The following is a 20544-nucleotide window of genomic DNA, read 5'->3' on the forward strand; positions in this document are numbered from 1 at the left end:
GAATCATTCAGATTTTTTTAAGGAGGGGTTTACCCAGTTTTGAGAAGCAGGCAGGAGTACCAGTAAGGCAGCTAAGCAACACGCTGCTTTGAATGGGGGCAGCAGCAAAAAGTGTTTAAGCCAGTTAGGGAAAATTTAGTTCAAAAGTACATTATTTTAAAATTTTTCCACCCTGTTTAAGTTTACTCTGAAGGAACTGGAGCCGTTATCCACGCTGTTGTCATAGCCACCAGACTCCATTGAAAGAAATTGTCATGTAACCACACAAAACATGGGATATGCTGGTCTGCTGCTGCATTGCTTGTTTAGTTTGTTTGCATTATTATGGGACTTGCTATATTAAAAGGGCCATTTCAGATTTGCCAATATCACGCAATAACACAAACAAATTAACTAATAATGGCAGCAGTAGACCTGTGTTCTGTAAGGTTAAATGAGTGTTTTTGTCAAAGGAGTCTGGTTGATATAAAAGGCTTAATTTCCTTTTGTGAAAGGACTGTCTGGCAGCAAGGGCAAGCAGTGAAAATATACTAAATACACACTTCACACACTTTATTCTATTATATACATTATATATTTTATTATTATTATTATTATATTTCTGCATTTTTAGGTGGCTAAAATGGGTTTTGATTCTGCCCTCCTCCTTGGTGTCACTTAGCTTAGCTTCTGTGCCGGTAGTCCTGCCTGCCTTTCTAAATTAGGTGGCTGCTGACCACCATCTACTTTAGGTAATACAGTGACGATGGACAAGTACGTCACACAACCACTTCAATAAATCCAACTATCCCTTTAAAAGCACCTATACTGCTGCTGCTCTTTGCATAAGGTCCACAGGCTGTCACACGGAGTACAATTTACTGCTCAAACAGGCTATGGAGCAAGCAAGGCCACAGAAATTGAGGGAGAGAAATGGTCAATTTAAGAGAGTGGGTTTAAACTTCCGCATCAGCAGCAGGCATGAGTGTGGACATATTAAACCTCGCCCATTGGGCAGCTATTAGGCCAGAGTGGGAAGTCGCCTGCTGCCGTATGTTGACTTGGACAGATGTCTCGAATACAGAGACACACAAGAAATAGCACAACAACGAAAAGGCAGCAAGACAGATAAAGGTTCATGCAAACACACTTTCCTCCATTACTACGCTAAGGCAATATTTGCAGTTTCCACATCTCCTAACATTTGTCTTGTGAACAGCAGAATGCTGGTAGTGGCGTCATAAGCAGAGAAGGGTTGATAGTTCTGCTATTTTAAAGTAGACTGCATGTTCTCCGTCTTAGCTCTCATCTTTATAGCCACTGGTGCTTAACTCATAAAAATCCTTTTCAAATACAGCTTGTGTACACAACAAGAGTAACACTTGTACAAGTGTGTTGCAGGGTCATTATTGCATTAGATGATTGAAATGCTGCACTACTTTGTCAAAACTTCTTTGTGTTTTGTGTGTCATTGTGATAAAGACTGCCTTTAATACCTACAATCCTTGTGGGCCATATGCCCTATAGCTATACTTCACAGCAAAGCCTTTAAAAAGTTTTTCTTACACCAACAAGGTCACAGTGTTTGAACTAGACAAAAGAAAGACGAGAGAAAAAACTGAGTCAGAGAAATGTACTTATCTAAGCTTTCTCTCCAGAGATTCAGCACTTAATTAAAAAATAGTCTGCTCCTATGCAAATGTGAACTGAGCACACAGAGTCTCTTAGACTCCAGTGAGATCCTACAAGGCCTCTGGCAGTGCAAATAGGGTGAATCTAAACCGTAAGAAAAACTGCACAATGAGCAACATAGCAGCAATTTATTGACCCTTCAGATCCACATAGTCAACTGCACTGCTGCTTTACACAGCAGGCTAGAAATCTGCAGGAAACCGCTACTGACTTGAACTGAGTGTTTAGAAAGGAAAAATCAAATAGTGGGATTTGAATCTGGGATTGGAGCTCAGACTCTAATGGCAGCTTATGGGTCTTTTAAGGGAGGTTTGGTTTTAAAGACATTCAGACATCACAAGGCAGCGCTGATACAACTCTTCCTCTCTTCAGCAGTCAAGTGGACAAGGAGGGGAAATCAATACCTTAAGCACTAATAGGCGATGAGGGAACCATTAATCTGGGGAGGGGTGGGGGGCATTAAGAGAAAGTGTTGAAGCAACTGGCCTAAAGCTCCACCTTCCTCTATATTGCAACAAAAAGACTGTCACAAGGTGGCTTAAAAATAGTGAGTTCTTCCTGAGGCCAAATGATTATACTGTATATTCAACTGAAAGTAATGTGACCACTAAATTTTAACTGTGTCAGGAAGGATCAAGCTTTTGCTTCTGTGTAAATTCAGTGGTCTGGTGCAGTAGGTGCATACAGTAGAGTTGCTGGAGTTTGCTGTGGAGACACAGGAAGTTGCTGGGGGTTGGAAGACACATCGAACAGGATGTGAAAACAGCTAAGCTGTGGCATTAACGTAAGCATACGCAGATGCAAGGACACACTAATGTTGGGACAGACTAGACAACTTTACCACAGATTCTAAGCCCAGTTTGACTCTGTGCTCAAGAAGGTTTGGGGCAGCAGGACGAGTGGGTGGTGATGGTCACAATCCTGTCTTTCTATAGGAAAATTCTCTTCTTTTTGTGAATTTCTCATGCTCACATTCAGTTGAAACAAAAGCAAGATCAATGTTAAATATTGTGAAGAACACTCAATTTTTGTAAACACATTCCTTGTGTGAATGCAGATTCTATAGGCAGCAGGACAACATTTTTGTGGCAGAAGAGTTTTGGTTTCTGTTTGTATTTAAGTACTATTGACCAATCATGTTTGAGCAGGCTTTGGTTGACTGCAGGTAAACAGTCTGTGTGCAGAGGAAAAGAGTCAGAATGCATTTGTGAAAATGCTCCAAACCCATTGGTTATTGTCTTATGATGATTTAGCTTTTCATTAACTCAGCTACACTGGATACTTCTGGAGCAATTCTGTGATAAGTGTCGTCTCTCTATGACAACTTCATCATGTTTCAGCGTTTTGTTTTAGTTAACTTGCAAATACAAGTTAGTAAATTTATCTGTGTAATGATAACGTTTCCATAACATTTTATCTTTTGGGGCACTAACATTTGCCTCCTATAATGACCACTGAGTGTCTTAATGTTCAACAAATACCTCAGCTCTATTGGTAATCTATTGGCAAGCTCTCATTCAATTCCTGGGATGACTTTAAACTGGAGTTTTATGGCAGATCATTTCATTAGTGGCTGCTGTATAAGATTGACAGAGTGGTATGACTTGAGCTCAAATATCAAGTGATCTGAATGTGAAGGCGGCAGTTTGAAGACGTAACGAGGTGGAAAGGCGGATCTTAGATCATGCTACATGGGCACGGTTCAAAGATCTGTTGATAGGAGCTAATTCTGTCAGCTAGCAGGGCTGTTAATCTTTATTTATTTAAGGAGGAAATGAGAACAAGTGTGGAGTGCTCAGGGCAATGGCCGACTCTGCTGTGGCCTCCACATGCCTGCTGCTTTGCCTCTAGATCTGCTTTCTGACACAGAAAATAAGACTCGGCTAAGCATTTAAAACTGATGATTTGATAAAAAAAATAGTCAAAACAACAACATGTGACAGGAATAGCTATCACACAAGCACTCATTCTTACAATGGATTTTTCACTTCATCACTCTAAGTAATGATCTTCCGAGGACAAACAGTACAAGTAAGGAGGTCGAAGTGATTTCTCAACTGGTTGTTGCACCTCAAAAGCACACTTTAACTCTGAGTATGTGAAGTAGTCATGTTAAAAGTATGTGTGTTGACCACACTGTTCAATTTTGTAAAGTAATTGAGACCAATAAGTAACAAAAGGCTCTAAAAAGTACAAGTCTAACAGTAAGCAGAATTTAAAAAAAAAAAAACTCCTACGCACCAGTGACAAATTCCCCTTTTTTGTCTATGCATGATGGGAGATCACATTGTGAAACCGAACTAGTCTGCATTATGCAAATGTGTCATGGTCCCACTCTCTGCACTTATGCAGAAAGATATTTTACATGTGAGCTAACGCTTCAGTGCTTTAAAATTGTTTAGCTGTCTTTATCGAAAATATGAGATTCAAACAACAAATCCAGCTCCCTGTTCAGATTAAGTGAGAACAGTTTAATAACTTGAAAACGGTCTACAAAGATAAAAGGTAGAAGGTAGTTGAAACAGCTCTGTGTGCAATTTACTGATAAAAGGAGCAAAAGCAATATGTTGAGTAAAATTTCACACACCCAATTATAAGACTAGAATCATTTTATGAAACAATAAATGGCTCCGACCTGGTTAGGGGTTGGAGTCTCTTTAAATGTGACAGTTTGCTTCACTACTAATGAACTGGCAAATGAGAGAACTAAATGTTGGTGTATGACTCAAGGCTGAAGATTAGAGGGGGGGCTGGTCTGTTCAACCAGCTGTGTGAGTCACAAGTGACACAGAGTTTGCTAACTGGCTGACAGCTATCGAACCAGATACGACATATCTTCACGGCATTAGACAATATGCAGACAATCATCACCCACAAAACAAAAAGAAGGAACCTGGCGGGTTATAGTGTAAAGAGCGACCGCTGTTCGATTTCCACGTAAAACCAAAAGTCAATATTGTGCAAATTAAGGGTGTTTCGTAAGATTACTTTACCAAATGTACATTTTTAAATGGAAATGAACCGTTTCACTACTATAAATAAACAGTTGGGATATAATATGTAATATAATAATAGCAATATAACAAATGCATGTTTCCTGGTAATTCAATAAATAGTGTATATGAAATAAGCATATAGTAAAAGACGATTTGTGTATTTTATACTCCACGTTAGCCAAACAGCACCTCCATACAAGGATGAGAATGTAAAGCATTCCCAAAATGATGTAAATACTTCCATAATGTAGCTAAGTCGCTTTTTTCCCCAACATCACAATAGACATTTTCTATATAATTTTGACAATACATATGGTATTATGACCCAGCCCAAAAAGCAGGATTAGCTGATGAAAGGGATATCTAATGGGTGTGTGAAAAATAATTGATTATAGTCCGTCAAAAATAAAAATCATTATCACTATTTCTGGATGGATTGCAATTTTCTCCTAAGCGATTTAGTATCCATACACAGGCTTTATTGAAAGAAGGAAATTTAACATCATCTTTCATACACAATGCTGGACAAACTGGCATGTGCTATTTGTAATCATTTCTCTTCATGGGTATTTTGACAAGTGATAAAAGTCAGCATATACACATTTCAGGATGATTAAATAGTTTGACACAGCGGGATTTCATGTCCTCAAAACAACCTTTTGATCCCCTCAGTGGCAGACCATTAGATAAATGCTTTACGTTTGAAATGAGGAGGAAAACTGCTGTATGGCTGTGTGGCATTAAGCCAGAGCTGGAGCTGCCTAATATTTGGGTTGCAGCCTAGTGAGTTTTGGTGAGTCACTTAAACTGTAACTAACTGCTGCCAATCATACTTAGATGTCGACAGTAACAAACCCCCCTAGTTCCTTTCATCAATGTATACGGGACGCAATGTTGACAACAATGCCTATATTTATAGCTATCAAAAATTGTCCCGCCACACTGTGTGGTAGTGATACTGTGAATGAAGGCAAAATTAAATTAACAGAGTCAATGCCAACATGAGGGCTAGAGATAGCCACACAGCCACCATCTCCTAGTGATACTGAACATGGTGTGAAGTTAAAGGATGCTACATTCAAGCAGAGTCTTAACACGGGCTCGCTCCCTCATGAGAGGGGCCCTTTGTCCTAAGAGCAGAGCTGTTTAGTATTAGTATCAGCAGACAGATAGCACTGGTGATGGAAGCAAAGGAGCCACTATGAACACACTCCACCTCAAGACAGTTTGCTTTTAGATGAACTAGGTCAAATGCTTATGTATAGTCTGCTGTACATGTACATGCAATGTCAACTGGAGCAGTTCTAAATAAACAGAACAAACTTGTTAGGCTGTTTGTGATTGCTAATCTGTTTTGAGTATTTTCTTTTATTTATTTATTTTTCCAATTGAGAGGGGAATTTAGTTTAGCATTATTGATGTTTAAACAGCGGTTATGTAACTAAATGGCCAACTGGTCTAAAAAGCAGAGTGCAAAGAGCAAAGTAAGATAGTGAGCGAGAAACTTTTCTAAATACCCTTTTCTCTAAAGGAAGTTAAAAAATAGAAATTATAGAAAACTGTTAAGCTACCACAAAAGTAACTGGTACACAGAGCTAAAAGCAGGCCAACCAATAGCTTACTTTATGGTATTGGTAGACTCCATTGCACTAGCTAATCTTCAGTACTTTGCAATAATTTATCGCAAACAAACATGAAAAAACTACCATTTTATACCACAATATGTACATATAAAAAGTGAATATATCTGTTAAATAAATAAATTAAAAATCCTTGCAGATAGATAACCAAACTGCCTTAAAACTACTGCCTTTACTTGATAAATGTGGTGTAACTTGGGTCAACCTGTATACGAGTACGCTCCAGTGAGTGACAGGAGCTTGTTCCATCCTGTTTCTCCTAAAGTTACCTGGGGGAAGGACTCAGACTTGAGACTAATGTATGACTACTGTGAGGAGGAACAAATGCAGAATAAAAGATGATGAAATAAATGGAGAGGGGGATGGTGTCCGACAAACATCAGCCAATTCATTCTGTCTCAAAAAAGTGAAGTGGCCTTTGGGCAAAACAGGCCACAATTGATTCAGATGAAATGTGGATGGTGCTGGAGGCAACAGTCATGCAGGCTTTCCTTCCCCATTTCAGATTCAGTCTCTGTCCAGAAATAACCTGTGAAGCTTTTTCTGTAGCTCTTACGGTAGTGCACTTACAGTATGCTATCCGCTAGTTTGGTCCAATATGTAAGGCCAGGGTATTTGAATATCTTCTCTGTATTTTAAAGCCACTGTGTATAGCATAATGGCATTAAATGTATATATTTATATAATGCAGCATTTCACAACATTTTTTTCTGCTTGTACAAATTATGCAAAGTGCAAATTACGATTTAATGCCAATCTTTTGGGACACATATTCAACTGATAAACTTTACAAAAACTATACTTTATGTTCAAACTGATAAACTGTTTAATCTGATCAAACTTTTTCAAAATATACACATATGCATTCTATTTTATTTACATTTTAGTTGGATAGTTGTGTGCATGTTCAACCTGTTTATAGGCCATGTGCCAGAAAACAACACAAAGGTTAAAATAAACCCATTTATTCATATATTTACAGTTTACACATCATCCCAATTTGGAATCTGGGTTATATGACAGCACTGAACGTGAAGAAGTACGTTTTAGTGATCATCTTTAGTCACATATGAAAAAAATTCTGGGGGACAGAGACTTCTGTGAAGTAAAAATATATTTAAATGTATATTAAAGGGAAGGAAATAAAACAAGAATTGAGAACAACCTGTTAAACATTTGGGGAACTGAGACTACAATTCTGGATTTCACGGTTGAAAAACTAAGGCAAAAAAGGAACAGCTCATCTTTAATGTTGTCAATTACAGGGAAATATCTGTGGTATTTCCCATTAAGATCTTGGCTGGAGCTGCCATCTGACTTGAGATTTTCCACTAGCCAGTGAAATTTGAGGGAAACGTCAGTGTTTTCTCTTCTTCTATGCAAATTTAATAAGAACTTGTATTAAGCTCCGTTTCCTGAGCTGACTTTCTCTCTTTCTCTCTCTCCTACCCTCCCTCTAGGCCCCCTGCTGAGATAAGAAATCTTTTTTAAACTCCCGACTCAAATCTGTTATTCAGGGCCTTCCTCATCTACCGTGGACTGAAAAGCAGAAGGGCCTTCACAGCTGAAATGAAGATTCTGTGGGAGGAATAACAGTAAAACTATTTTGAGGGTGTTCATTTACTGGTTACTGCTGATCCCTCACTACTAGCTACAGTAGTGTGATGGAGGCTTATCTAGAGAAAAAATTTAAATGAGTAATTTGATGATAAAATATGTATATTTAGTTGCATCACAACAATTTTCCAGCTACCTGCGTGCATGGAAAAGCAGATGTTGCCCGTAAAAACAATTTACTGTTATGCTCAAAACACGCCGACGGGCTACACAAAGCTGTGTGGTCCTTTACAAATGTATCTTTTACAAACGGGCTATTCAGTCTGTTGTGAGCCAAAGGCTTAAGAGCAGTGTTCCTGAGAACCATGTTAACCTTAGGCAGTCCTTCTTCATTGGGGGAAAAAAAAGGACAGACGTATAAGCCAAGGGGGGAGAAAAGGGAATTCTTACAGTCACGCATTATCAAAATAATGTCATAAACCTTCAGATTTCTTATGAAAATGTGTTTTGCTAAATACCAAGTTGATCTAATTTTTCTGCACTGTTGCCTCTTCGTCCTGCTCGTCATCACTACGGCTTCAAACGGAGGGATTATGATGATTGCGTTTAAATCCACAGAATCATTGTGTAGGAAAATTGCGGTATGTACTTTCTAATATCTTGGCTATCTCAGCAAGGTCAGAGAATGACAAATGTTTTTTAGGCAACCAGAAAGCATGAGGCTTTGAATAAGCTTCTCATGCCTGAGGATCTGGACAAGCCTGGGGTTTCACAGAGAGCACTTTAGATATTTTATAATGGAACAAAAACCTGGCATCTTTTTGCCTCTTTAATCGCTGGCCTGTTTGCAGGGTAACAAAAGCATTGCTCTTTTGGAATACTTTACTATCACACAATGAGCCACAGCATCTAAAATGTTGTTGTTCTGTTGCCACATGTAATTAGCATCACATGACTCAGTAGGGTTTTGGATTTTAGGCTATAGCCCTAGGCTACGGATCTTTCTCTTTTTTAATAAAAAACATTGCCACCTGAAATACATTTTATACTGATGATTAACTACACAGGAAATAAACAGCGGGAAAATATTTTCCACTATTTCATAATTATGAGTAATGCAGACAAGCCTTAAAATTCAATGATCAAATAGCTTTTTCTTACCTTGAGGACTTCTCCCCGCTTGAAACTAAGCTCATCATCAGCAGTAGCTTTGAAATCGTATTTGGCAATGGCCTCCATGGTTGTTGCTGCGTTCTGGAGAACTGCTTGGCTGTAGTTCTGTTTCAGGGGCTGAATAAAAAATAAAAACACGTATCCAGGCTTCTGTGGCCAGATGCTGTCCTCCGAGTCTCTCCTCCCGTCTATGACCCGCTCCTTTAGGGCTGAGACCTCACATAAAGGTCACAGTGAGGCACCTGGAAACAAGACAGGCTAAAATGTAGTGACAACTGTACAGAGGAGGATGGTGTTTTATTAAAAAGAGAAACGCTGCAGGTTAAGCATATGATTACTCGAAGACATGAAGATTTCCATTCATAATATCAAACTCTATAAAGTTGATTTGATCAAAAACTAAAGATTAATTTGGTTTGGCCTTAACCCAAAGAATATACAGAAATGTGAACATAGGGCTTCACAATAATATATGTTTTTTAAATCGAAATATAGACTAGTGCAACACCCAAATCACAGGAGGCTCAATATTTACTATAGGCAAAATATGTCAAATTGCATTCTGAATTAAAAATCGTGGTGCAAGAACATTTCCCAGCATGACAAGTGCATCATACAGACTTATGAAAAAAATCTTAGCTTAGAAGAAAAAGGAAAAAATAACACACCACAATAATTAGGGCTGGATGATATATCAATATAAAAGACCATATCACATATAGCAATATAGTTCAAATTTGCATCGTGATCCTTGCTCCAGGCAACATGCGGCTTTTATTTAAGACATTTTTTTTTATTTAAATGTGCACATCATGGAGCTTTGATTTAAAAAAAAAAAAAAAAAAAAAAAAAAAAAAAAAAAAAGGTACTCCTGTTGTTATACAGTATTTGTGTTGACTTAAATAAACGGTTTCAATAAAACTACTTGTGACATGTCACATTTGGCTTTGACTAAACATTTGCTCTCACTTTGCGATAAAAATATTGGGATATATATTGTATATCGATATTCAGCCTAAATATATCAGGATATGACTTTTGGTCCATATCGCCCAGCCCTAAGGATAATACATTTTAATATATTTCATATATGTTTCAATGAAAATGCTGAAAAAAAACTAATAACCCTCTCCAATAAAGTGAATCCTACGTCATATCCTCCAACCCTATGCAAGCATGACTTTTTTATTTGGTTCTCAATGCCTCCAAGTTAGGCTCATAAAATGTTTTTATAAATCGCTTTCCTGTAATCATGAGAAAGTCATTTTGTGGTCTAGCCATTACACGTTTCTTCTTAAAATCTTCAAAATAAAGCACAAAAGTACTTAAGGTGCTAAAAGGGGTTTAGGCCTACATGTTCTTGCTATAGTCACTCTGGGTTTCATTCTAAGGAGGATAACAGAAATTTCAGTGGCAATTTCTTGACAGCCATCCACCTGGCTCGACCAGAGAGAAGTCAGTGGCTTACTTAAACGGAGCTGACAGTGATACACTGGCTAAACCTACAGTTGCTAAGTTAAATGGATAAAGCCACGTTATCTCATTAAGTTGTTTGCTAATATGCCACCGTGTAGCTCTGATGGGTTCACACTAATAAAGCCCTGCATTGAATAAGACTGTTAAATCTGACAGCAGCCAGCCAGATGACAAAAAAGAGCTGCCAAGTTACAGCAAATTGTCCGCAAATGCAAACGTTAGGATTTTTTGGCAAATGATCTGTTATCTCGTCACGGGTTATTAGTTTATGCAGAGTACAGAAGATGTGGGACACTTTCTTTTTTTTTGAAAAGTCACGGTAAGTAGTAAAATATGACTGCAGCCATTGTTTACAGCGATACAACTGTCAACAACTCAGCCCATGACCACTATAACACCACTGAGGACAAACGAACAACAAAGCAAAGCAGTGACAGAAGTAACATTAGTAAAGCTACCCATTTTATTCAGAATCGATTTTAAAATTATTTTACTCACTTTTAAAGCTTTAAATGGCCTTGCCCCTATTTATATATCTGATCTTCTGGTCCCCTATGTCCCAATGCGTACATTAAGATCTGTGGATGGGGCTCTACTGGTGCTGTCAGGGCCCCCATTGAGGTCAGACAGGCTACATCACTAGCCTCTTTTAAATCCCTACTGAAAACTTTCTTTTATCGCAAAGCCTTTTTAACTACTTAATCTCTTGGTTGTTTTTCTCCCCCAGCTCTTGCCACTTTCTATGTTTTGACATTTGTAATTCCAACTTGTATGTATTACACTTTACTTTGTTGTTTTATTGTAATTTTTATCTGTCATCCACTGTGTATTTATCTCTTGTCTGTAAAGCACTTTGTAACTTTGTTAAGTGCTATACATAAGCTTTAATGAATGATATAATAAAACATTTGCAGTTAGAATAAATAAAATTTGCCCTGAGAGGTAAGATAAATACCTTTTACACAATATGGCATCCATTTATAGACTATACTAAATATAATCCCATGAAAAATTAACTGTAAATTTTAGAACACTTGACATCCTCCAAGTTGTACTATTACTATTTAAATCTCTTATCTGTAAACCTGATTACTATTGTTTTGATATTTGATTTGACTCTGTTTTTTTAAATGTTTTAATATTTTTATTGCTTTTATTTTTATACTACCATTCTGTTCTTTCGTGTTGATTTCAAGCATAAATCAACATGTACCTTCTTTATTTTTGTATGTGAACGAAAGGGGAAAAACAATAAAGAAGTTTAAAAAAGATAAAAGTGCTTGACAAATAAAGATTATTATTATTATTATTATTATTATTATTAAAGACAAAGTAATAAAAAGGGAAGCTGAAGTCCAAAGGGGAGCAGCCTGCTATAATCATCTATAATGTACAGCCTTCTCAGGATTCTTCACTTTTACAACTATGACAGATAAACAGCTGATTATGAGCCGTTAGAGCTTTAGAACCCGTTTTAACCGTATATAACCGTCCCAGTGGATCGATTCCGTCCCAGCACACAGCCTGCGCCCAGTGTTCTAGAAGGCTACAGCTAGCATGCCGGCTAACGGTCGGATAACAATAACTGCGATGCAGTGTGATTACCAAACTTAACCCCGTTAACGTATCACAGCGGGCGAATTAACGATGACATGACTTAGAGCAAGTGTTCACCATCAAATAAAAACATTTTGTGTACTAACGCTCGAGGCCTACAAGCTAGCTTCACGTTGGCAAATGTGAAAAGGAAGAAAACACCTTTTTTTCGTAGCGCAAGCTGTTGTTGCTAGCCTAGCAGCCGTTACTGAACTTGACTAGCCTGCGTCGCGAAAGGAAACAGTACACAACTTTTATGTCAAAGAGTAAGCATAAAGAAAACTCACCACTCGAGATATTCCGTTTCAATGCTGCCACGGTAACAAACAAAACCCTCTCGTGTAATTATCCACTCCCTGCTTCCTCTTGAGAGGTAACAAACGATGTATGTGTGATGTCGCTTCCACCCCGTCCTACAGTCTAAATGTAGCTACTAGCAGAAGGTTTGCGACGTTTATTTCCGCTTCCTTCCACAGCGCTGGGAGGGTCCATAGATATCTATGGGAGGGTCTGCTGCTGCTGCTGCTGTGACTGGAGCTCCTCCCTGTCACTCTGTTACTCTTCTCTGACAACAAGTCCATCACACAACTGTTACCACCGCCTACAACTGGCTTTAATCATCTTTTATGAGTATTTGATTTTTTTGATTTGATTTGAATGATTTATTTCAAATATGCAACAACAATACAATAATAATAATGCATCAACAGGAGTCAGCCCTAGTGACTCCTGCACTGATAAGGCCGCCAAGCACTCTATTAAAATGCCACAACATATTTGAAAAGGAGTGGGAAGAAGTAAAAACTTGTTCAATCCCACCCCACTTCTTTAAACAATATTAACAGGTCAGAAATCAAAATCGAAACTCAAACTCAAAATTACCTGTTTCCTTCAGACTAATTTCTCATTTTCATGATATCAATTCTATGTATCAACACTTGCATATCTGTTCACCATACCGATACACATAGATGCATACAAACATACCAATACATTTCCTGTATACCCATACACTTAAACATAATCCTACACATACCCATGTTTCCTACTCGATGACACACTGAAAATGTCAGCCATTGTCAAAGCCCTCCTTCATTACTGTAACTCTGGAAAACCATCTCTTTGTATCTTCTTTATAACTGTTTCATGCTTAGACATTGCTTGATCTCCATATTCAAACTGTTCCACAGCTTCACCCCACAAATTGAAATGCAAAAGCCTTTCCTGGTTGTCCGAAAAATTTAGTTTTCCCCTCAAATTATAACTAAGCTGTCTTTCATTAAATAATTTTTGAATATTTTTTGGAAGTTTGTTGTTTTTTGCTTTGTACATTACCTGAGCAGTTTGAAAGTATTATAAGTAACTTCATACAATATCCCTATCTATGTCTCTATGTATCTATAGAATAAGTGAAGGTGGGATACCAGATAAATAGGATAGATAACAGAATCCGAATCAGCTTTATTGTCATTGCTCAGAGTAACAAGTACCATTACAACGAAATTAGCCATCATCCCATCCAAACGTATAAAACACACACAAACAATAAGACAGAGGTGAACAGGGCAGGAAGACAGTGAGGGAGAGAGAGAAACACAGCACACATGAGGAGAGCAAAGGAGGAGAAACAATGAAAAAAACCTCAGCAACATAAGCATAATAGGCTACACTTTCACAACATGAACAGATTTATGACATGCCACAGGGAGCATCATCACGCTATATGGCTGAAAGCTGTTGCCACAACAGTGCTTGACATCCAGTGGTGGAAGAAGTATTCAGATCCCTTACTTCAGTAAAAGTACTATTACCATACTGTGAAATTACTCCACTACATGTAAAAGTCCTGCATTCAAACTTACTGAAGTAAAAGTACAAAAGTATCAGCAACAAAATGTACTTAAAAAAACAAAAGTAGAAGTACTTTTAATGCAGAATGGACCCACCCTGATTGTTTTAAATATTCTACTTGTGAAGTAGAAGAGTAAAGTTACATAAAATGGAAATACTCAAGTTAGGTACAAGTATTTCAAAATTGTACTTAAATACAATACTGGAGTATATGTACTTAGTTATTTTCCCACCACTGCTGAATTGATCATATAGCTTATCATAATGTATATAAAAATGTACTTAAAGTATCAAAAGTTAAATTACTCATTATGCAGAATGGACCCACATAGATTGTTTTATATATTCTAAATATATTATAACAATGTGTATTGATGCATTTATGTAATCAGTGTTTTCATTTAGTAACGATAGAGCTTATTTTTAATACTTAATACACTGTTATAAGCTTTAAATAAAAAAACAACATCTTATCACTTTAAATTTATCACGATTTTCATGTCAAAAGTAACTAAAGCTGGCAGCTAAATGTAATGGAGTAAAAAGTACAATATATGCTTCTAAATGTAGTGGAGTAGAAGTATGGCATAATGACATATTACATTGAATGGAAATACTCAAGTAAAGTACAAGTACCTCAAAATTGCACCTAAGTACAGTACTTGAGTAAATGTACTTAGTTACATTCCACCACTGTTGACATCACACCTGGCTTTACTAGTTAAAGTAAGACAGTATTAGAAGTAAAAGAAGACAGGGCAATGCATTAGAGTGACCCAGGTAGCCAAAACTGCATGCATGTTTCTTCATAATAATAATAATAATAATAATAATAATAATAATAATAATAATAAGCTTGATGTTGTATCAGAAGCTTTCAGCTGGTATTCTGCTGGTAGTTCTTATTAAAAACGAATTAAAATTCAAAATATATGCCTAAAACAAAACAGCCAACAATATATACATATGTATACACTCATTGCACAGACACTATTTTAATGATGTTTTGTATTTACTAAAATATGTAGCCTAGGGTCATATTACATTTCTTCCTCTTATATGTTGGGAATGTGTGAGCTATTATCCAACTATAGAACATATTATCTGGCAAATATTTGGTCATCCATCTTTGTTTAAATTTTTTGGACATCTGCTTTTAATTCTGACCTGTCAATCTGTGGCAACAAATATATTTAAATAGCTTGACAATGCTGACACCTAGTGGAAAGCCTTAACACAATAAACTAGTAGTGCATTGTAAAAATGATTACTATGTTGCTCAATACAAATCATAGCAAACGTTTCCAACAGAAAAGCACAGCAGCATAGGAAACAGCCATGATGTATATATATCGAAACAGTTGTTAGCTACCACTCAGTCACAGCCTACACTATGTCATAAGAATAGGCAATATATAGAGAATTAGTTATTTAACAAAGAGCTTTTATTTAAGATAGAGTGATTTTATGGCTAAATGTGTTGGCAAAATTATTTTCAAATAAAGGAAAACAACATTAACCCTCTGGAGTCTCCAAAAGCACCAAAACATGACTTCTTCATGACATCCAGACTAGAAAACAAAGCAGCGTGGAGCCCTGCTGTAAATTTAACTCTGAAGTTCTGGCTGTAAACTCCATGAGGCCAGTTTCAGTTTGATGATGATATACCAAGTAAAACTGGAGACAAGGTCAAATATATTTTGTATAAAATTATAGAACTGGATGTAACCCTCTTATATGTTATATTTGCAATCTTTGTTCACATTTGCAACATTTAACATTCTTTATTGAGCATGATAGTGTTTTGAAAGTAAAAGAGAAAAAGAAAAATCACATTTTATGTTGGACTAAAGGACTAAAAAAGACACAGAATTACCAAAAAAGACAAAATATGACTAAAAAAAGATACAAAAATTACCAAAGAAAGACACAAAATGACAAGACAAAATGACAAAAAAACCCACAGAAGAAGACACAAAATTACTAAGAAAAGACACAAAATAACTAAAAAAGACACAAAATGACAAAAAAGGACACAAATTACCAAAGAAACAAACAAAATGAGAAGACAAAATGACAAAAAAAGACACAAAATAACTAAAAAAAGACAAAAAATGACCAAAATTGTTCCACTAAACACGCAAGACACAAATAAAATAGAGTCCCACTAGAATAAAAACCAGAGTTGGATGACAGGATCAAACACAATCACAAGATCATATTTATGTTGGTTTTTCTTTTTGGATCAAAATGTTGATCCCATAAGTCAGAATAAAATCAATTATTATGAGGTCATATAGGTGAGGTTGTGCTGAAAAAGAATATATCAACATGGCATTTAAACATTTTTAAGTGGGGTATACAGACAGGATGAAAAGGATTAAAAAATGGACAAAATAGCCCAAAAAGACTCCATAGAGTTAAGAGGGAAAATGTGTCCACCCACGCCCCCACCGCCTCTCTCGTTCAGGTTCCCTGATAATAAACTCTGTGCCTGACTTACTGACAACAGAATGAAGTCTACCTTTGTCTCCTGGACAGGAGCTCAGTGAGACACCGTCCTGATGGACATGTCTGGGTGTTGGACTTTAAGCGGACTGTCTGTCTCCTTCAGCTTCGGTATTTAACGAGCGAGTTACGTCGGCTTTTTCTTTTGAAGTGCGTTTCAGTTGTCTCGTGCACTGTTAGTCTTTATGGAAAACACAAAAACGCGCGCGGCTTTGAATCATTGAGCCAAAAGCTTCAACTAGCATTTTGAGCTTTCTTTGTATCTTACATTAATGTATTTTATGCTTTTATGCTGCTTTTCTTTTGGGACTTTTTGCTCGAAAACTGTCATGTAAGCATGTAAATTGTATTTTTGTTATTATTTGAGGAAAAAAAACCCACGAAAAGCTATTTGGGATGGACTTCAACTACATTTCAAATGGATCTTTTTCATCCTTTGACTCGCCCGAGAATCTAGAGGAAGGTAGGTTGAGTTTGACTTTTTTTTTATATATATATATGTATATATATATATATATAAATGTGCCATTTCTCTACACTGTCAATTAGTGCTCTGTGTGAGTCTGAGTGTGTGTTTGTGTGCGTACGTGTCTATATGCGTGTGTGTGTGTGCATGTATGTGTATGCGTGTACATGCAGATGTGTATGTGGGTATGGGAGGGGTGGGATTTGTCATTTTTATTGTCTGTTTTTATTTTAATTTTTTGTAAAGCACTTTGTGTTACATTTCTATGTATGAAAAGCGCTATATAAATAAAGTTTGGATTAGTTTGGATGTTTAATTGTTTAAATTGAAGTGCTGTCACAAAAGTAAATTATTGTTGAAGAATAAGAAGATAATCTGCAGCTGTTTTGTAATGAATAGGTTCAATTAAGGCTTAAATTCAGTGGGTTAAACATTAATTGAAACAAAATATATTTATGGTAAATAATTATCAGGGTTTATGTCATAAAGTAACTGATGGATATTATTGTGTTTGTATCCTCAGAACATGAGCAATACAACAATGTGCTCATGCCCAGCATCTTTGGTGTCATCTGTATCTTTGGCATCTTTGGAAACTGTATTGTGATCTACACCCTTGTGAAGAAAACAAAGTTCTGCTCCCAGCAAACAGTGCCCGACATATTTATCTTCAGCTTGTCCATCGCAGACCTACTTTTTTTACTTGGCATGCCTTTTCTCATCCACCAGCTGGTGGGCAACGGCTCGTGGTGTTTTGGTCGCACTATGTGCACTGTCATCACAGCTCTTGATTCCAACAGCCAGATTGTCAGCACGTACATCCTGACTGTCATGACTCTGGATCGCTACCTGGCCACTGTGCATCCCATCCGCTTTAAACATGTTCGAACCCCCTTTGTAGCTGGGGTGGCGGTGGCTGTGGTGTGGGCGTTATCTCTGGTCTCCATCACTCCAGTGTGGATGTACACAGGACTCATGCGTCTAAAGGATGGCTCGGTTGGCTGTGCCCTCCTGCTACCCAACCCAGCCACTGATACATACTGGTTCACCCTCTACCAGTTCTTCCTGGCCTTTGCTGTTCCTTGGGTAGTCATCTGTGGGGTCTTCTTCAAAATCCTCCAAAACATGTCAGCTACAGTTGCTCCGCTGCCCCAGCGCAGGTTGAGGGTGCGGACGAGAAAAGTGACCCGTATGGCCGTGGCCATATGCCTGGCATTTTTTATTTGCTGGGCCCCTTACTACATCTTGCAGCTGATCCACCTTGGAGTACAGCAGCCAACATTTGCTTTCGTGTATGCCTACAACATTGCCATCAGCATGGGCTACGCCAACAGTTGCATCAACCCGTTTATCTACATTGTATTGAGTGAAACGTTTAAGAGGCAGTTCATTGTAGCCATTCGGCCGTCCCACAGAGTGGCTCCTGCTCCGGCTGATGGCAGTTTGAGTCTGAGGATGGCGCCAGACAGCTCCCAACCATCTCAATCACATTCAGCAAGGGAATTATTTCAAAACATGCTGCCTGTCACCGTGGCTGTGCACTGAGATGGACACGAGCCATCCATGACTAATGCCAACTGCCATTGAAAACAAATGGCCATCTGCCGCTTGACTGTTTATTCCCTCAGTATACACCTGTGTTTACATAAAGATGTAACATCCAAATGTGACTCTGATGAACTGTAACGTACATTCATGTGCCAAGTAATGATATAATCTGTGACATTTCATGGCATGTTGTGAGTAATTGTTGTATTCAGTCATCCTTTTTTTTCAAATCAAAATGAGAGAAAGATGAACACTTGATGTTGTCTTGTGTTTGATACCAAGCCAGAAAAAACTGAGTCAAACAAAGAACAAAGGAGTGACTGAAAGCCCCCTGAGGTTTACTGTGATTTAAAACCTTGATTAGTCATTATGGTACCTCTGTCATGAAAACTAAAAACTAATTAAAAGTTTTAGTCCACCATGTCATTTTATTGCCTTTCAAAATTACTTTAAAGTTATACTATGCAAAAAGAATAAAAAAATCTACCCTCAAATACAACACAAGAGAATTTTTCAAAATGAACGGCCCTACAGCTGGCAGGAGACAACATGTCCTCTTACAACATAACAGTAACTGTTTTAAAAATGCTGTTAAAGTTGTTTTGTTAGGTTAACCATCTGGGGTCTATGTTCGTGCCGTCCTGATCAGATCACGTGAAGTTTAACAAAAAAACATTCAACATTGACATTCCCAGGTTATGTAAAACCAAATATATGATAATAAGATAAGATAATAATGATAATATGTAATTTTGCACATAGTTTGTTTTTGAAGAGTTGCAGCTAACAAGAAAGAAAAACGTCTAAAAATATACATGTTTTTATGGGACTTTTTTGTATATAGTTTTATTATATTTAAATTTTACCTTTTTATATGTTCAAATATGCATCCTATGTTTACATGTTAAGTTCCAAAACAGTTCATTGAGCATATTTGTGGTTTTTATTGTAGTAAATAGTATAATTTTTCAACTCGGATTTCATGATTTTGGTGTATTTCTGGGCTCAATATGTTGATAAAGTAGGTTAAATCGAAAAAATAATTGTAATTATATAAATATATAATTGTCAAAAATGGACACCAAATATGGGTATAGTATACATATTTTTAATGTGGTACATGAAGGGCAAAATCAAAAGTATTCAAAAACATCAAAAACGGCTCAGACCCCAGAGGGTCAAGGCAACAGAAAAACTTGCTTAAGGTCAGTAAAAAAGCCAATGCAAAGTGCGACATAAATCACAACATTAATGTTGACATAAAGTGTGTAGAAGACGTGACATAGATGTTAAGTTGCATAACAACGTTTGGTTTTGGTATTACATGGGACACGACTGTCGTGTCCCACCCAGCCTTAGTGGACCTTGATGCTTTTTAAACTCTCTAAACTCTTTTTAAAATATGGGCTGAAATATGTGCCACAAGAAACTTTTTTTGCTTAACTGGAATATATTGCATTAAAAAACTGAATTTGAATTATAATTTGAAATTGAATTCATTAGTTTGGAGCTGAACACTCAATTATCACAATTCAAATTCAGTTTGCAAAATTAAATTTAAATTTCTGCGACGAAGATACACAGAGCGCCTCTTCAGCCAATCAGCACCTCTGTTTTTTTGGTAACATTTGTTGCCACCCGGTTGCCATAGCGCCTCTTCGACCAATCAGCAGTTCTGTTCCGTTCCAGCCTCATCCATGGTCAAGCCAGTTTAACTTCTTCCTCTGTTTCGTGGCGAGTGGCAACAAATGTTACAAAAGAAAACGGAGGTGCTGATTGGCCGAAGAGGCGCTCCATGTATCCTTGTCGCAGAAAATTTCAACTGAATTTGAATTGTGAGAACTGAATGTTCAGTTCCAAACTAATAAATTAAATTTCAAATTACAATTCAGATTCAGTTTTTCAATCCAATGATTCAAATTGAACAATACAAATTCAAATTATGTGATTCAAATTCAGTTTTTTTAATGCAATTATTCAAGTAAAGCAATTCAATTTCAAATATAAATAATTCAAATTCAGTTTCTGGTGGCATATATTTCAGCCCATACTCGGAATACTT

General features: G+C 37.1%; 2 protein-coding genes across 3 annotated transcripts in view; one reads left to right on the forward strand and one right to left on the reverse strand.

Moving 5' to 3' along the window:
- The window catches only part of grb2b (growth factor receptor-bound protein 2b), a 35259-nt gene extending 22644 nt beyond the window's left edge, over positions 1 to 12615 (reverse strand). The window contains exons 1-2 of one of the 2 annotated variants that reach the window (XM_059348208.1): positions 12397 to 12615; positions 9026 to 9279 (exon numbers count right to left, since the gene is read on the reverse strand). In XM_059348208.1, coding sequence (XP_059204191.1) covers positions 9026 to 9103 — 78 coding nt within the window. In that variant the 5' untranslated portion in view covers positions 9104 to 9279; positions 12397 to 12615. The remainder of the gene's footprint in view (positions 1 to 9025; positions 9280 to 12396) is intronic. The other variant, XM_059348209.1, reaches the window with a different exon arrangement.
- A 3756-nt stretch (positions 12616 to 16371) lies between these two features.
- Positions 16372 to 19940, forward strand: mchr1b (melanin-concentrating hormone receptor 1b). The gene is made up of 2 exons (XM_059348427.1): positions 16372 to 16931; positions 17458 to 19940. Exons 1-2 carry the CDS (start codon positions 16865 to 16867, stop codon positions 18477 to 18479), a joined length of 1089 nt encoding a protein of 362 aa, XP_059204410.1. The 5' UTR covers positions 16372 to 16864; the 3' UTR covers positions 18480 to 19940.
- Positions 19941 to 20544: the final 604 nt, after the last annotated feature.

Source organism: Centropristis striata, chromosome 13, assembly GCF_030273125.1.
Source record: "Centropristis striata isolate RG_2023a ecotype Rhode Island chromosome 13, C.striata_1.0, whole genome shotgun sequence".
NCBI classification, from domain to species: Eukaryota; Metazoa; Chordata; class Actinopteri; order Perciformes; family Serranidae; genus Centropristis; species Centropristis striata.

Bases quoted from the DNA above. Each gene is read 5' to 3' on its own strand.
- mchr1b (XM_059348427.1), top strand. From the start codon at position 16,865: ATGGACTTCAACTACATTTCAAATGGATCTTTTTCATCCTTTGACTCG. The intron at 16,932-17,457 runs GTAGGTTGAGTT...TTGTATCCTCAG, and splicing joins GCCCGAGAATCTAGAGGAAG to AACATGAGCAATACAACAAT.